Source organism: Ranitomeya imitator, chromosome 2 (genome assembly GCF_032444005.1).
Source record: "Ranitomeya imitator isolate aRanImi1 chromosome 2, aRanImi1.pri, whole genome shotgun sequence".
Classification (NCBI taxonomy): domain Eukaryota; kingdom Metazoa; phylum Chordata; class Amphibia; order Anura; family Dendrobatidae; genus Ranitomeya; species Ranitomeya imitator.
This window is the reverse complement of record NC_091283.1, coordinates 560751208-560768572: the sequence shown is the minus strand read 5'-3', so window position 1 is coordinate 560768572 and position 17365 is coordinate 560751208. Positions and strand designations below refer to the sequence as shown.

The following is a 17365-nucleotide window of genomic DNA, read 5'->3' as shown; positions in this document are numbered from 1 at the left end:
CGGTAATAATTCTGTTTTAAAATCTGAAATTGTCAAATCTGAAATCAAATTTTGAGAAATGTCTACCAGAGAAGAACCTTGGCTGAAGGTAAAATTGTTAAAAAAACATAGAAAATGTTATAAAATAACATCATGAGTATCAATAATGTGCAACATTTACCATAAACACCATTCTACAATAAAAAGAGAACACATTAAAAAATTTACACACAATCTTACATTATAATTGGTGGAGAAAAAGTTATTGTATCTCATCCCACAGGTCACTAACTATCCTCGGGTTCCACCACACTACTAAAGTCATTCGCTATAATGGAGTCATATTCTAAATCCACAAGATAATATTTATTTTTCTTCTTAGGATGCCAGTAATTACACTCTGAAGAAATCATTTGTCCATCAGCAAGAGAATGCAAAGAACCTAAAGGACTCTGAGCTCCTGCTTAAAGATCTTTTCCTTGATGTGGACAAAGCAAGGAAATATGGCCACCCACAAGGCGAGGAGATAGAGAAGGAGTAAGTAAGAAAAAAGGAGGCCATACATAAAAGATCAGAGTTAATGGAAATAGCAGATTTCGACTATAATGATCACCTTCTGGCTGGACGGATGAAATGAACGATCGTTCGTCTTGACTGGTGAATGTTCATTCAAAACCCCAGTCAAGGCAGATTTTGTAATCTGATGATCATAGAATCGTAGAATCATAGAATGATAGAGTTGGAAGGGACCTCCTGGGTCATCTGGTCCAACCCCCTGCTCAAAGCAGAATTTACTGAATCATCCCAGACAGATGTCTGTCCAGCCTCTGTTTGAAGACTTCCATTGAAGGAGAACTCACCACCTCTCATGACAGCCTGTTCCACTCATTGATCACCCTAACTGTAAAAAAGTTTTTTCTAATATTTAATCTGTGTCTCCACCCATTCAGTTTCATCCCATTGCTTCTAGTCTTTCCTTCTACAAATGAGAATAAAAATGATCCTTCTACAATATGACAGCCCTTGAGATATTTGTAGACAGCTATTAAGTCTCCTCTCAACAGTTGCCTTGTCCATTCCATACTAAGTAATTTTTTCAATAAGGATGGTGTGAGATACTTTGTCAAATACTTTGCTGAAGTTAAGATATACTATATCTACTGCAATTCCCTGATCCACCCAGTCAGTGATTCTGTCATAGAAGGAAATTAAGTTAGTTTGACATGACTTATTAGTTACAAAGCCATGCTGACTCTGGTTAATCACTTTATTCTTATCCAGGTACTTACATACATGTTGTTTAATAATTTGTTCAAAGATCTTTCCTGGTATGGAAGTCAGACTCACCGGCCTATAGTTAGTTCCCTGGGTCCACCCTCTTCCCCTTTTTGAAGACAGGAACGACGTTTGCTCTTCTCCAGTCTTCTGCGAGTTCTCCAAGAACTTACAAAGATTATGGAGAGTGGTTAAAAAACTTCTTCTACTATCTCCTTCAGTACTGGGGTGTAATTCATCTGGACCTGGAGACTTGAATTCATTTATGTTAGCTAAGTGTTTCCTCGCTATATTTCTGTTTATAGATATCCTGGATTCTTCTACTCCTTTAATAGGACAGTGAAGATCAGTTGATGCTACATTTCCTTTCTGAGAGAAAACAGATGCAAAATAGGAATTTAAAAGTTCGGCCTTCTCAACATCCTGTCTTATTTCATCATTTTCATCCTGTAAAAATCCTATAGCATCTTTGACTTTTCTTTTACTTTTGACATATCCCCCAAATCATTTTTTACTGCTGTAAACTGATGTGGTTGATCTTCATAGATGACTTATAAACGATCGTTCTGTAATCCAGATCACAATGGACATATGTGGCGGCATTGAACAGCACCATTCCATAATGTAATCTGGAGTTACGTGGGACGAATAATTGTTGAACAGACAATCGTTTTCTCGTTGGACGATTTTCATTCAATGCATATGGCCATCAAACCATAATAAAACCTTAATTGCTGAGGTCCAATTAGAAAATTGAAGTGAAAAATACTGTAAAATAGGCAGGATGGTAATTTACAAATATTTATAAGACAACTTCAGATACCATAGCTATCTTTTCTTCTTACACTTTGTCTCCAGCATCCGCCAGCTCCATGAGCGACTTACTGGTGAGTGTGCAGAATACAGAGAAGTGTACGAGAAATATAATATCTCGCCACCTGAGCCAAAAGTCAACTGGCCACAGATCCTAGCCACCAAAAAGGTATACTTGGAAATCCTTTTTATACATTTTTCTTTGTCCGGTCATTAGCTACAGGAAATACAGTGGAATATGAAATATACAAACTATAAAATATAAGAAAGTGCAATAAACATGATCTTACTTAGAAAGACCTGTCCTCAAGGGCTTACATTGTATGATAGAAAGGAGAAATGGAGTTGAGTGTGAAAGCTGCTTATACATTTGTGTAAAATTATGATTTTATTTTTGTTTTTTTAATCTGAGTTTTCAGTTTGCTTTTAAGGGTTTAAATGATAGAAAGGAAGCTAATATGTTAGGAAGCTTCAGAGAATAAGAAATACATCTTAGACACACTGGACCACATTTATCAAAAATGGTGTAATCCTCAGCACCAAATCCTTAGTGTATTCACTTCAACTCTACCAATCCACACTTATCAAATGTTGGACCGTTGTGATATATTTGCATAACATTTCCCAATGTTAGATATGAACCTGAGCCGATGTGACATATGTCACAAGTGGCTTTTTTAATTGATACTCTTTCCTATGTTGCAAAAGAATGTGAGACCAATATGTCAAATGTCGTGTTATGGTACAGTTTTGTTACATTTGCAACTTTTCATGCATATTAAAAAAAAGTCACTACTTAAGTGTATTTGTTGCACACCTTTTTTAAGAAAACCATAACAGTTCTAGAATATGTGACTTATTTTTCTCAAATTTAAGTAGAAATGCAGTTCTAGATATTTTGTACTTAACCACTCCATTTCTCATCATTTTTACATTTTGGCATACCGTATATTCTAAAAAAAAATGGTGTAATAAATGGTATAATATACTGATAAATTTGGCATTTACATCGATGAAATGTCGCAATTTGTGCAAACGTTTTTGCCTAAGCGCAATGATAAATGTCTCCCAGTGTGAGAAACGGACAAATGAAGAACATAGAAGGACTCGAAGATTACGTGTGGGGCGGTATCAGGAGAGTTGGTCAGAGGTGTATGGAGGTGACATTGTCAATGTTAATATTTGGAACTGAATTGTACAGACAATGGGTAGGCGGTGAGTGGCAGAGATTAAGAGGTGCAGATGGAATGGGGGAGAAGGTCATGAATTAAGAAGGCAACAAAATAAGATGTGGCAATAATCTGCAGAACATACATGGGATATATTAAGGGAATGTAAGAAAATGTAGGTTGATTTGAGAATGAGAACAGAGTAGATTCAAGAAATATGAGCTGGCAGAAGGACATCATCAAAACGGTAGTTATCCTGAGGCAGCTGACTTGTGAGTCTGGGGAAAGTATGGGCACGATTACTGTTTGTGTGAAGGAACCAGTTATGGTGCCGTGCGGAGAAGGTATGTAAGTTACACATAACCATGCTCTATTACTGCGTTTTATATCTATTTGATTCTATTTCCAGACAGCGATCGATAACGCTACGTATGGACCAAGCCTGGCAGATGTGGAACGTCAAATTGCTGAGCACAACCTTCTGCAGAGAGAGATTGATGAGTATGGGACAGACATCCGCAACCTCCCTCAGGTAGTTATTCCTCATTATTGCAAGTTAATACATTTTCCTTTAACAAGAACTAACACCCAAACCCGGAATACTACAGAATATTAATTTAGCGTGAAGCTCATGGCAACAGAATTTCTTTATCAAGCTGATGCAGGTTTAGACCTTGGGGTGTCATTAGTCCTGGAGGATTAATCTCCAATGATAGGACATTGATAGCTTATTTGGTAGATATGTCATCAATGCTATTGGTTGGAAAAAAACCCTATTTTTACCAGAATATCATGATAATTCAGCTGGTAGCCTGGATTTGCCATTTTTATATCAGGAGGAAACCATTAGCAAATTCTATGGTGCTCTCTGATCATTCTACTGGACAGAAGGAACATAGATCAAAGAAAAGCAAAAAGTGAATGACCAACTCTCCATACCAACTACATGTCCAGAGCACTTGCACGATCAGGGTCTTTTAGAGTTTTGCAATGTAATTCGCGTTAGTGACCCTGAGCTATAGCACTAATGATGCAGGAACTATCTACATCAGAATTCTGAGATTGTGAGGGAAAACATAAAAATTGGAGCCTCACATTAAAATCTATTCATGTGTCAGAAAAGCTGGTTATCGGTATATATTAGAATACGCAGAGGGCCAAATTTTTTTTTTTTTTTTTGCTTTGAACTGACGTGGATTTTATTTTTTGATCTTTCAGGATCAAACTGCTGTTAAGAACCAGTACCGTAGCCTGCAGGTAAGGTATCACTCTGCAAATGCAATTCAAAGTATCTCAAATATTTTAACTTCTGGAAGGGTGATTTGTTATTGTCATCTACAAAAGCAAAATTTTAAAGGGATTTTTCAAGACTTAAATATCGACCATTTGTTAGGATAGTTCATCGTTCTGTGCTGATTGATTATACATTTAGAAGGATGGAGCCCATTTTTTCCTGACACAGAGTTCAAAATCCACTGTGAAGACACAGATTTAAGAGATGACATGCTGACTGTCTGTAGCTGCCACTAGAGGGAGAATGGAAGCTTATTGCATACTGTGCTACAACATGGTAGCGAATGGAAACAGAGGCACAGGTGGTGAAGTGCACATTTGTTTATTGAACTTATTGTGGAACCACGGGACCACTACCCGGGGAGCTCCGAAGGGGGCGTGACAAAGCAGGGCAGGCAAGTACTGCAGGTAGCGTAGAACGAGACAGGAGATAGGCAGCTCAAACGGGTAGCGGGTAACAGCTGGTACGGAGAGAAGCAGGTAGTGCAGGTGTAGCTCCAGAAGGCAAAGGAAGCACAGAGAGTACATTGAGGAGACAAACCAGAATTAGCAAGGTTCAAGCTGAACATAACACACAAGAGCCAGGAACCTGAGAACTAGCAACAGGAAACACTTGTTGCTCAGGCAACTCCCTAAGGGCAGAGGTGCCTGAAATAGTACGAGACACTCAGCCATTGGCTGAGACCTATTTTTGAAAATGGCGCGCCGTCTCTTAGTGGCGTGCCAGGAGACCTGCGGGACGCACGCAGCGTCCAGGAAGCAGGAGCAGGCAGCGCGAGACGTGGAGCGGAAGCCCCAGGAGACCATCGTCCCCATCGGGTACCACGCTGAAGCGGCGGCCCCAAGGACACAGGTGCGGACTGGGAAGCAGGCTGAGGCAGTGGTGCTACAAACAAACAAACCAGGAGTGGGTGATAAATGCAGAAGTGGTGCATATGTTTCTGTTATACTTTTCCTCTGATTGTTCCACTCCTGGTTTTGGCTTACAAATACTGATGTAAAATACTGATCAAATACTGCTAGTGTGACGGCAGCCTAAATCGAGAAACGTTTCAGTGGATTTTGAGTATTGTCTCAGAAAAATAGAACCCCAGTATTATGACGATACATTAAGAAATTGAAAAGTATGTAATTTAGGACCTATTTGAATTAAAGAACCAAACAATATATTATAGATCCTGTCACCAAGTCAAAAGTGTCCAGTTTTTGCTCTTAGTTTATTTCTGCTGCTCCCCCAAGTTTTCCATTTTCTTTAAACCTGCTATTCTAGAGAAATAGACCTCTTTATTTAGTGCTTTTTGTTATGGTCTTTATCGAAGAGCATTGCTCACAAGGTAATAATGAAGAGTACCCTAAAGACAAGCCCCCCGAGAATCCTGTGAGCAACACCCCCTTGGTAAAGACTATAACAATTACCATTAAATAAAAAGACCCTTTATCTGGAACCGTATGGCAGATTTAAAAAATTTAAAAAACGGAACATTCAGTGGAGAAGCAGGAATAAAATAAGAACAAAACTGTCCAATTTTGACCTGGTGATAGGTGCCGGATTCCTGAGATTTTAGATTTCTGCATTGTAAAATAATCTGTAGCATTATTGCTGACTACAGGAAGATTCAGCATGGCGGGGTCGGCACCTGGGCAGCTTGTACAACCACCTGCATGGATGCACAAAGGAGCTGCTCTACCTGAGTGATGAACAAAACAAGATCCTTAAACAGGACTGGAGTGATCAAATCTCTGATCTGCCTAGCACACGCAGGCAATATGAGGTAAGCACCTATCAATCAAAATGTTTGCGCCCCTATCCGATATGTGGAATGTACGATAACTCATACAATGATTATCAATTCTGTTAAGGAGTTGTATATCAACAAGTTCTTCAAAGTGGTTCAAGTGGTTCATAAATATGGCACAAAATTAAAAAAATGCTCTTCATTTTTCTTTTTCACTGTGTGTTTGTGACTTTTTTAGTGCAAAAAGTCGCAAATCCTTTACAAGTTGCACATTTGTCTAAAAATGCATCAAATAAAAAACCGGCGGAATTATTTCTCCAGCAGAGACTAAAGTGAGATGCGCCAAAAAAATGCAACATTTGGTAAAAATCAGATTTCATGAAACTGTCAAAACACATAAAAATAGTGCAACTCTTAAAGAGAATAACAAGAAATACTAAAGCCACTAAAAAGAGCAAATTTAGCCCTCACACATGAGACTAATGTTAGCCGCACCCGCCAATATGGATGGGTTCGGCTGACACTCTGTTGAGTATGGGGACTGAAAATCAGGGGAGATGTCAATTGAATATGTCCGTTTTCAGACTAACAGTGTCATTGTTCTCTTGGAGATAAGCCCCCCATCAGAAATGTCTGTCGATAGCTTTTTTGTTTGTATAGAGAACAGATGGAAATCCCATATGGGAGAGACGGCCAAACTGTCAGCCGAGAATCGTTCGTCCAACAGCAGTCTACTGTGTGTGGGGGCCTTTACTGCAAAAACATCAATGCAGAATCGGGTCCTACTGTTACCCAATTTGTGTCTGCTTTAACGTAACAGGAAACTAAAAATGGTTGACAACAAGAAAGAGACACTCTACAACTGCCCCTGTTCACTTAAAGGGGTTCCTACAATCACTTCCATGGCTCATGTTAGTAAACTAACCTGAACAATACATTTTTCAATTCAAAGTAATTAAAATAAATCAGTCTATGTGTACATTTTGTATATATATATATATATATATATATATATATATATATATATATATATATATATATATACACTATATAATTGTCTAAGGGTCACTTCCGTCTGTCTGTCTGTCTGTCACGGATATTGATTGGTTGCGGCCTCTGTCTGGCAAAACAGCCACGACCAATCAGCGACCGTCACAGTCCGGTGCAAAAATGGCTGCTCCTTCCTCCCCGCAGTCAGCGCCCGCTCCGTACTCCCCTCCAGTCAGCCCTCACACAGGGTTAATGCCGGCGTTAATGGACCGCGGTGTAACGCACTCCATTAACGCAGCTATTAACCCTGTGTGACCAACTTTTTACTATTGATGATGCGTAAGATCTAATGTTACAAATAATAATAATAATTAAAAAAAAGGTTATTCTCACCCTCTGCCGTCACGTCCTCTCCTCGGCAGTGCAAGTGGCAGGTTCCGGGGCCAAGGATGCTATGCGAGTAGGGCCTGCCATGACGTCACGGTCATGTGACCGCGACGTCATCACAGGTCCTGCGCTCATCCAACCTTGGGACCGGAAGCTGCCGCCTGCACCGCACACAGGTGACAGGACTACAAGGGCTCCCTCGGAAGGTGAGTATATGTTTATTTTTTATTTGAACTCATTTTTAACCTGTTACATATGTGTCTGGGCAATATACTACGTGGCTGGGCAATATACTACGTGACTGGCCAATATACTACGTGACTGGGCAGTATACTACGTCGCTGTGCAATATACTACATCGCTGGGCAATATACTACGTGACTGGGCAATATACTACGTGGCTGGGCAATATACTATGTGGCTCTGTGCTGTATACTATGTGACTGGGCAATATACTACGTGACTGGGCAATATACTACGTAGCTGGGCAATATACTATGTGGCTGGGCAATATACTACGTGACTGGGCAATATACTACGTGACTGTGCAATATACTATGGGCAATATACTATGTGACTGGCCAATATACTACGTGGCTGGGCAATATACTACGTGGCTGGGCAATATACTACGTAGCTGGGTAATATACTACGTGACTGGGCAATATACTATGTGGCTGGGCAATATACTACGTGGCTGGGCAATATACTACGTGGTTGGACAATATACTACGTGGCTGGGCAATATACTACGTGGTTGGGCAATATACTACGTGGCTGGGCAATATACTATATGGGCATATTCTAGAATACCCGATGCGTAAGAATCGGGCCACCATCTAGTATATATATATATATATATATATATATACCGGTATATATATTACCTGAATACTTTTCCCCACTATATATATATATATATAGTGGGGAAAAGTATTCACCCCTCACCTCCACCCCAGCCTTGGCTTTTTACCTATGTTGTTACATAACCTGTGTTTAAATATTTCTGTAATCCGATTTGTGTGTGATGTATCAGCACTAAATAGTCTAAGTTGGTGAAGTGAGAAAGACATATGTATAAATTAAATTTATGGAATGAAATAACAAAAAAATTGGGATGTGCAAATGTATTCACCCCTTTTGTTATGAAGCCTCTAAAAATTTCTGGGGCAAGCAATTATAAGTCACATGCTTAGAGACAGGAAATACACCTGTGTGCAATCTAAGTGTCACATGATGTATCAGTATATACACACCTTTTCTGAAAGGCCACAGAGGCTGCAACTCCATTAAGCAAGAGGCACCACGAACCAAACACCATGAAGACCAAGGAGATCTCCAAACAAGTCAGGGACAAAGTTGTTGAGAAGCCCAAGTGAGGATTGCTGTTCACCAGAGGAAACAATCTAACTGTAAGGAGCTGGGACACTTTTACCTTGAAGAATGGGCAAATATCCCAGTGGCAAATTCATGTGGAAAGCCCATATAGATTTATCCTAAGCGATTTTCAACTGTAATTAAAAAAAAGAGGCTCTACAAAGTACTGACCTTAGGGGGTGAATAATTATGCACACTGAAGTTTTTAGTTATTTTGTTCTATTTGTTGTTTGTTTCACAATAAAAAGAAAACCAAATGTTCACAGTTGTAGGCATGTTCTTTACATGAACTGATGCAAGAAAAATCCTGTGAAAGTCCAGGTTGTGAGGTAGGAAAACACCAAAAATGCCGAGGGTGTGAATATACCGTGTGTGTGTGTGTATATATATATATATATATATATATATATATATATATATATATACACTTTTTACCACCTTTAGCCATCTAACATATCCCTATTGGTGCCTGTATTATTACTTCTTTCCCTCAGTTCTGTCCCTCAGTAATTCTATGTAGAAGGGTCATGCATACCTTGTCAATGTTTTCTCTCTATATAGCGGTACTGTGCCAGCAATAATGCAGGAATCCTGAACATGCGCAGTAGCGCCATTGACATACAAGGTGTGTCTGAGCATCGAAGGGCTTAGCGGTGCGTACTGCATTGGCTCTGAAGCTTGATGTACAGCTGCTACTTCCCTCTGTGATTTCTCAGTTGTGTTAGCTCAGTTGAGCAAACACAGTAAAGAACAACATTTTGGGAACTGCCAAGCGACACATGGTGAATACAGAGAAAGCAAAAGAAAATCCTAAAAATTAGGTTGTCACGGTAAATAAATTTGTGAAGCTCTTTTTTTTCCACTAAGATTATAAGTGAAGTGCAATTATTATCATTGCAGCGTTTTAAGACAGAGGATTTGCTGCCTCAGGAAGAGACGGTGAATGGCCTGCTGGATGATGGCGACAGAATGGTAGAGCTCAAACATCCCGCTGCCAGCTGCATCCAGGTATACCACCAAACAATCACTGCCCAAAATGTTACTGCTCAGAACAATGTTTCAAGTCATAAGAATTTTTTTTGCTTTTTTTGTAAATACTTCTTTAGATTTTAATGTACAGTATATTTTATGGAAAATTTTCCACTGTCAGCTATATCATTACCTGAAAATGTGCATAAAGTTACATGGTTGGGGAGCATCTACATACAGTTAAGTCCATATATATTTGGACAGAGACATCATTTTTCTAATTTTGGTTATAGACATTACCACAATGAATTTTAAACAAAAGAATTCAGATGCAGTTGAAGTTCAGACTTTCAGCTTTCATTCGAGGGTATCCACATTAAAATTGGATGAAGGGTTTAGGAGTTTCAGCTCCTTAACATGTGCCACCCTGTTTTTAAAGGGACCAAAAGTAATTGGACAATTGACTCCAAGGCTATTTAATGGACAGGTGTGGGCAATCCCTTCGTTATGTCATTCTCAATTAAGCAGATAAAAGGCCTGGAGTTGATTTGAGGTGTGGTGCTTGCATTTGGAAGGTTTTGCTGTGAAGTAAACATGCGGTCTAAGGAGCTCTCCATGCAGGTGAAACAAGCCTTCCTTAAGCTGTGAAAACAGAAAAAAACATCCGAGAAATTGCTACAATATTAGCAGTGGCAAAATCTACAGTTTGGTACATCCTGAGAAAGAAAGAAAGCACTGGTGAACTCATCAATGCAAAAAGACATGGGCGCCCACGGAAGACAACAGTGGTGGATGATCGCAGAATAATCTCGACGGTGAGGAGAAACCCCTTCACAACAGCCAACCAAGTGAACAACACTCTCCAGGAGGTAGGCGTATCAATATCCAAATCTACCAAAGAGAGAAGACTGCATGAAAGTAAATACAGAGGGTTCACTGCACGGTGCAAGCCACTCATAAGCATCAAGAATAAAAAGGCTAGACTGGACTTTGCTAAAAAAAAAACATCTAAAGAAGCCAGCACAGTTCTGGAAGAACATTCTTTGGACAGATGAAACCAAGATCAACCTCTACCAGAATGATGGAATGAGAAAAGTATGGCGAAGGCGTGGTACAGCTCATGATCCAAAGCATACCACATCATCTGTAAAACACGGCGGAGGCAGTGTGATGGCTTGGGCATGCATGGCTGCCAGTGGCACTGGGTCACTAGTGTTTATTGATGATGTGACACAGGACCAAAGCAGGCAAATGAATTCTGAGGTATTCAGAGACATACTGTGTGCTCAGATCAGGCCAAATGCAGCCAAACTGATTGGTCGTCGTTTCATACTACAGATGGACAGTGACACAAAACGTAAAGCCAAAGCAACCCAGGAGTTTATTAAAGCAAAGAAGTGAAATATTCTTGACTGGCCAAGTCAGTCACCTGATCTCAACCCAATTGAGCATTTCACTTGTTAAAGACTAAACTTCAGACAGAAAGGTCCACAAACAAACAGCAACTGAAAACCACCGCAGTGAAGGCTTGGCAGAGCATCAAAAATGAGGAAACACAGCGTCTGGTGATGTCCATGAGATCAAGACTTCAGGCAGTCATTGCCAACAAAGGGTTTTCAACCAAGTACTAGAAACAAACATTTTATTTAAAATTATTTAATCTGTCCAATTACTTTTGGTCCCTTTAAAAACAGGGTGGCACATGTTAAGGAGCTGAAACTCCTAAACCCTTCATCCAATTTTAATGTGGATACCCTCAAATGAAAGCTGAAAGTCTGAACTTCAACTGTATCTGAATTGTTTTGTTTTAAATTCATTGTGGTAATGTATATAACCACAATTGGAAAAATGTTCTCTCTGTCCAAATATATATGGACTTAACTGTATACTGAAATTGTGATATTTTCCATGGGAGAGAATCCATCCATAGTGGAATGGAGTAGCAGCAAAGTAGGTCAAATTTGAACAAATTTCATCCATAAATTGTAGAAATTGACCTAGGTGTGGATTCTTAAAATCCCTAATGTCAGTAACACATAATCACATACATACATGTATGCGATTGTGAGGGTTACCATGTGTGGAGAAGGGGTCAGGAGCTGAGTTTTATCCACATGTCAATGATGCTGGCATCTGTGTTTAACAGCAGTGGACGGAACTGAGCTCCCATCGCTGATGTTAAACAGAAAAAATGCCACTGTCAATCTCTTGCAGTATTTAAATAGGACCTATTACTTCCTAAAAAAAAAAAAAAAAAAGTTAAATTGCTTATAAAAGTCCCCATGCTCCCCTGATTCTACTGCTCTTCCATTTTGAACTGTGCCACTCCATTGCAGAGATATTCACTTCTTTCTTCTGGAGTGCAGTATGTGAAATCTATGTTGCAGGACAACTGTGCATTTCTTCTCTTTGGGCATGTGCATTCAATCCCCCCTCCCAGATGCTACCAATCACAGCTCAGCAGTGTCTAAGACTGATAAACTGCTAGATCAGCTGCTGACCTGTGATTGGCAGTATCTGGGAGGGAGAGGTGAAAGCAGACATGCCCAGTTGGTCTGCAAACAGAAATTTCACATGCTGAGCTCCAAAAGAAACAGATGTGAATATTTCTGCAATGGAGTGACACAGCACAAATTAGAAAAAAGCATCAGAATCAAGGAAGCTCAGCAATTTGTAAAAGGTATTTAACTCCAGACTGACAGGTCGTCAGTGGCAATTATTAAGGAAACCGTCAATGAAGATTGTGACACCCCTCTGGTCGACTGAATCCAAATTATAAGATGAAGAGACTTTTTAGAAGGGTTTTTTGTTGCTAAAAAGTGCATTTTGGATTTTGAAAAATGCATTACCAGTTACTGGTTTCACAATTTTGCATTTCATTGTGGAAAATCTGATCATAAATGTTTATATTTCAGGCCCATGATGAAGCCCTGAAAGGAGAGTGGCAGAACTTTCTGAACTTGTGCATCTGTCAGGAGAACCATCTAAAGAATGCAGAAGAATACAAAAAGGTAAGGAGTTTTGTATTAAAGTCTCAGCTTAGGCATAGTTTCACACATATGCATTGCATGGTCTGCTTTTACATAGGCATATGTTTGGCTGCTAAGTTGGGGTCAGGAGGCCCGCTGCCAATCTGGATTGTGAAACTTAGCCATTTCAAGCCAGCCTTACATATCAATTGTTTTGTATTCTTTTTTTATTTCTCATGTTTTGGATAACCAGAATAGTGTAGCTAGCAAAGTAACTTATGAATTAAAAAATGATTGCAAATAAACAAGAAAATATAACAGATGTTATTATATGTTAATAGTGTCCATTTTTCCAATTCATGGCTCCATTAGAATAATATGGCAACCCACAGGCATATCTACTATATAAATGCACCAGAACCAAAATAGAATTATTAGGAGAGTAATTTTTTTTTAATCAGATAAATTTCTATTAAAGGGACACTGTCACCTGAATTTGGAGGGAACAATCTTCAGCCATGGAGGCGGGGTTTTTGGGTGTTTGATTCACCCTTTCCTTACCCGCTGGCTGCATGCTGGCTGCAATATTGGATTGAAGTTCATTCTCTGCCCTCCATAGGACACGACTGTGCAAGGCAAGATTGCACCTTGCGCAGGCGTATACTACGGAGGACAGAGAATGAACTTCAATCCAATATTGCAGCTAGCATGCAGCCAGCGGGTAAAGAAAGGGTGAATCAAACACCCAAAAACCCCGCCTCCATGGCTGAAGATTGTTCCCTCCAAATTCAGGTGACAGTGTCCCTTTAAGGAAAACATTTATAACATATGACATCAAGCTATTATTCACAGATAATCATATAGTTTTATGAACAAAACTCCCCCCCTTTCCTACATCCCCCCCTTCGAGACCCCCTTAGTGCCTTCCTCATTTCCCATCTGATATTTCTTCACCAATCGAAATACAATTGTATGGTATGAACATCATCTATAACATTATGCATCCTCCCCACGAATCTAATTCCATTCTATCCATGGCTGCCATATCTTTTGAAATACATCAAGTTTATTTCTCTTAGTATATATACTTTTTTCAAATAAAATTATATGATCCCCCTGCGTAAGAAAGTGTCGTCTAGTCGGAGGCTCCTCTCTGATCCAGAACCGAGCTATCAATTTCCTTGCTATGAATAACAATCTAGCAGTTTAACCATAGATACCGCTGCTATTTCTTCCACATAACCTAATATACAGACCAAAGGGTCTCTGGGAATCACACACCTATATACCAATTCAATCCGATTCAATACAACTGTCCAGAAGGCAGACAATCTAGGGCAATGCCACAGCATGTGTAACATGTCAGCCCGTTCCTGAAAATATCGTGGACACTCGGAATCAGACCGCAAACCCACCTTGAACAGTCTATCGGGAGTTCTGTAAGCTCTATGAATTACATATAGTTGAGACATCCTCCCAGGTTCACTCATAGAGATCTTAGGCACATATTCTAAAATAGATTCCCATCTATCATCATTTATCTCTCCCAATTCAGCTAGAATAATTTTTTTTTACAGTAAAGTTCATTGAAAACTCGATGTTCCTGTATAAAAATCATGACTAATATAATGCAGAACCTCCTGGTGAGTTAGCTTAAAGCAGAAGCTCCTGCAGCGTTAACATAAAGCGGTTCCTCCTTTTGTGTTATTGTAAAGCACCGCCTCCTGGTGCGTTAGTGTAAAGCCCAGCCTCCTGGAGCGTTAGTGTAAAGCACAGCCTCCTGGAGCGTTAGTGTAAAGCACAGCCTCCTGGTGTGTTAGTGTAAAGCACAGCCTCCTGGTGTGTTAGTGTAAAGCACAGCCTCCTGGTGTGTTAGTGTAAAGCACAGCCTCCTGGAGCGTTAGTGTAAAGCACAGCCTCCTGGAGCGTTAGTGTAAAGCACAGCCTCCTGGTGTGTTAGTGTAAAGCACAGCCTCCTGGTGTGTTAGTGTAAAGCACAGCCTCCTGGTGTGTTAGTGTAAAGCACAGCCTCCTGGTGCATTAGTGCAAAGCACAGCCTTCTGGTGCGTTAGTGTAAAGCACAGCCTCCAGGTGTATTGGTGTAAAGCACAGCCTCCTGGTGCGTTAGTGTAAAGCTCAGCCTCCTGGTGCATTAGTGTAAAGCACAGCCTCCTGGTGCATTAGTGTAAAGCACAGCCTCCTGGTGCTTTATTGTAAAGCACAGCCTCCTGGAGCGTTAGTGTAAAGCACAGCCTCCTGGAGCGTTAGTGTAAAGCACAGCCTCCTGGTGCATTAGTGTAAAGCACAGCCTCCTGGTGCGTTAGTGTACAAAACAGCCTCCTGGTGCGTTAGTATAAAGCACAGCCTCCTGGTACGCTAGTGTAAAGCGCAGCCTCCTGGTGCATTCGTGTAAAGCACAGCTTCCTGGAGCGTTAGTGTAAAGCACAGCCTCATGGTGCGGTGGTTCAAAGCAGAATCTCCTGGTGCGTTAGTGTAAAGCACAGCCTCCTGGTGCATTAGTGTAAAGCACAGCCTCCTGGTGCGTTAGTGTAAAGCACAGCCTCCTGGTGCGTTAGTGTAAAGCACAGCCTCCTGGTGCGTTAGTGTAAAGCACAGCCTCCTGGTGCGTTAGTGTAAAGCACAGCCTCCTGGTGCGTTAGTGTAAAGCACAGCCTCCTGGTGCGTTAGTGTAAAGCACAGCCTCCTGGAGCGTTAGTGTAAAGCACAGCCTCCTGGTGCGTTAGTGTAAAGCACAGCCTCCTGGTGCGTTAGTGTAAAGCACAGCCTCCTGGTGCGTTAGTGTAAAGCACAGCCTCCTGGTGCTTTAGTGTAAAGCACAGCCTCCTGGTGCATTAGTGTAAAGCACAGCCTCCTGGTGCATTAGTGTAAAGCACAGCTTCCTGGAGCGTTAGTGTAAAGCACAGCCTCCTGGTGCATTAGTGTAAAGCACAGCCTCCTGGAGTGTTAGTGTAAAGCACAGCCTCCTGGTGCATTAGTGTAAAGCACAGCTTCCTGGATCGTTAGTGTAAAGCACAGCCTCCTGGTGCATTAGTGTAAAGCACAGCCTCCTGGTGCGTTAGTGTAAAGCACAGCTTCCTGGAGCGTTAGTGTTAATCACAGCCTCATGGTGCGGTGGTTCAAAGCAGAATCTCCTGGTGCGTTAGTGTAAAGCACAGCCTCCTGGTGCGTTAGTGTAAAGCACAGCCTCCTGGTGCATTCGTGTAAAGCACAGCCTCCTGGTGTGTTAGTGTAAAGCACAGCCTCCTGGTGCGTTAGTGTAAAGCACAGCCTCCTGGTGCGTTAGTGTAAAGCACAGCCTCCTGGTGCGTTAGTGTAAGGCACAGCCTCCTGGTGCGCTAGTGTAAAGCACAGCCTCCTGGTGCGCTAGTGTGAAGCACAGCCTCCTGGTGCGTTAGTGTAAAGCACAGCCTCCTGGTGCGTTAGTGTAAAGCACAGCCTCCTGGTGCGTTAGTGTAAAGCACAGCCTCCTGGTGCGGTGGTTCAAAGCAGAATCTCCTGGTGCATTAGTGTAACGCAAAACCTCCTGGCGCCCTAGCGTAAAGAACTTCCTAGTACATTAGTATAAAGCAGGACCCTCTGGTGCATCAGTGTAAAGAAAATCCTGTTGGTACCTATGTAATAAATTATGTGCTGTCATTTAGTGCTATCCTAAACAAAGCTAACACTTGCCTCTATGCTCTTCGTAAAGTTCCATGATGATGCAGACTCTGTGGCTGAAACCCTGAATACTGTAAATAGAAACTTGGACACCAAATACTCCCAGCCCAACGCACAGGTTCCAGGGGCAGTATCTGATCTACTTCTACAGCTGGAGAAAGAGGATAAGCAGTTGGTCCAAGCCGAGAAGACCTTGTCTGAACTCAAGCAAAAGGCCCCGGAAATTATTCCTATCAAACAGAGGAGGATGAGACCAAAGCAGACTGTTAATTTGGAGACCATCTGTGATTGGGATTCAGGAGATGTATGTAATTCTTGACCTTTATGAAAAATGTACAGCATAAATGAGTTATCAGTGTGCTAAGCCAGAGGCCTACAAACTTTTCTTAATTGATACTGAATATGCCCAACAGGTGCAATTGGTGGACAGGTATTGTGCATGTGCCCAATTCTAATTAAGAGGGACCTTACACATAGCCTAGGAAGCAAACCAATGCTTAGCAGGTAGTCTTCAACCTGGCTTGCAGCAGAGTCCATCCATGTCCCATGTTAAATCATGTGAAATGGAAAAGGCTTACATTACAAACTTACATGAGTTTTTCACCTACCATAGCTCAATTTTTAAATACTGTAAATCAGAGTACGTGGTCTAGTATTTTATAATTCAATGAAAAAAGAATGTCATCCAATTCATTTTCTCAAACACTGACGCTCAACTTTATAGCTCACC

General features: G+C 40.9%; 1 protein-coding gene across 1 annotated transcript in view; it reads left to right on the top strand.

The window, feature by feature from the left end:
* Window positions 1–17365, top strand: part of EVPL (envoplakin) — a 48880-nt gene that overhangs the window by 12107 nt on the left and 19408 nt on the right. The window contains exons 3-10 of the mRNA XM_069752057.1: window positions 362–516; window positions 2113–2236; window positions 3646–3768; window positions 4455–4493; window positions 6140–6301; window positions 9920–10027; window positions 12904–12999; window positions 16667–16939. Coding sequence (XP_069608158.1) covers window positions 362–516; window positions 2113–2236; window positions 3646–3768; window positions 4455–4493; window positions 6140–6301; window positions 9920–10027; window positions 12904–12999; window positions 16667–16939 — 1080 coding nt within the window. The remainder of the gene's footprint in view (window positions 1–361; window positions 517–2112; window positions 2237–3645; window positions 3769–4454; window positions 4494–6139; window positions 6302–9919; window positions 10028–12903; window positions 13000–16666; window positions 16940–17365) is intronic.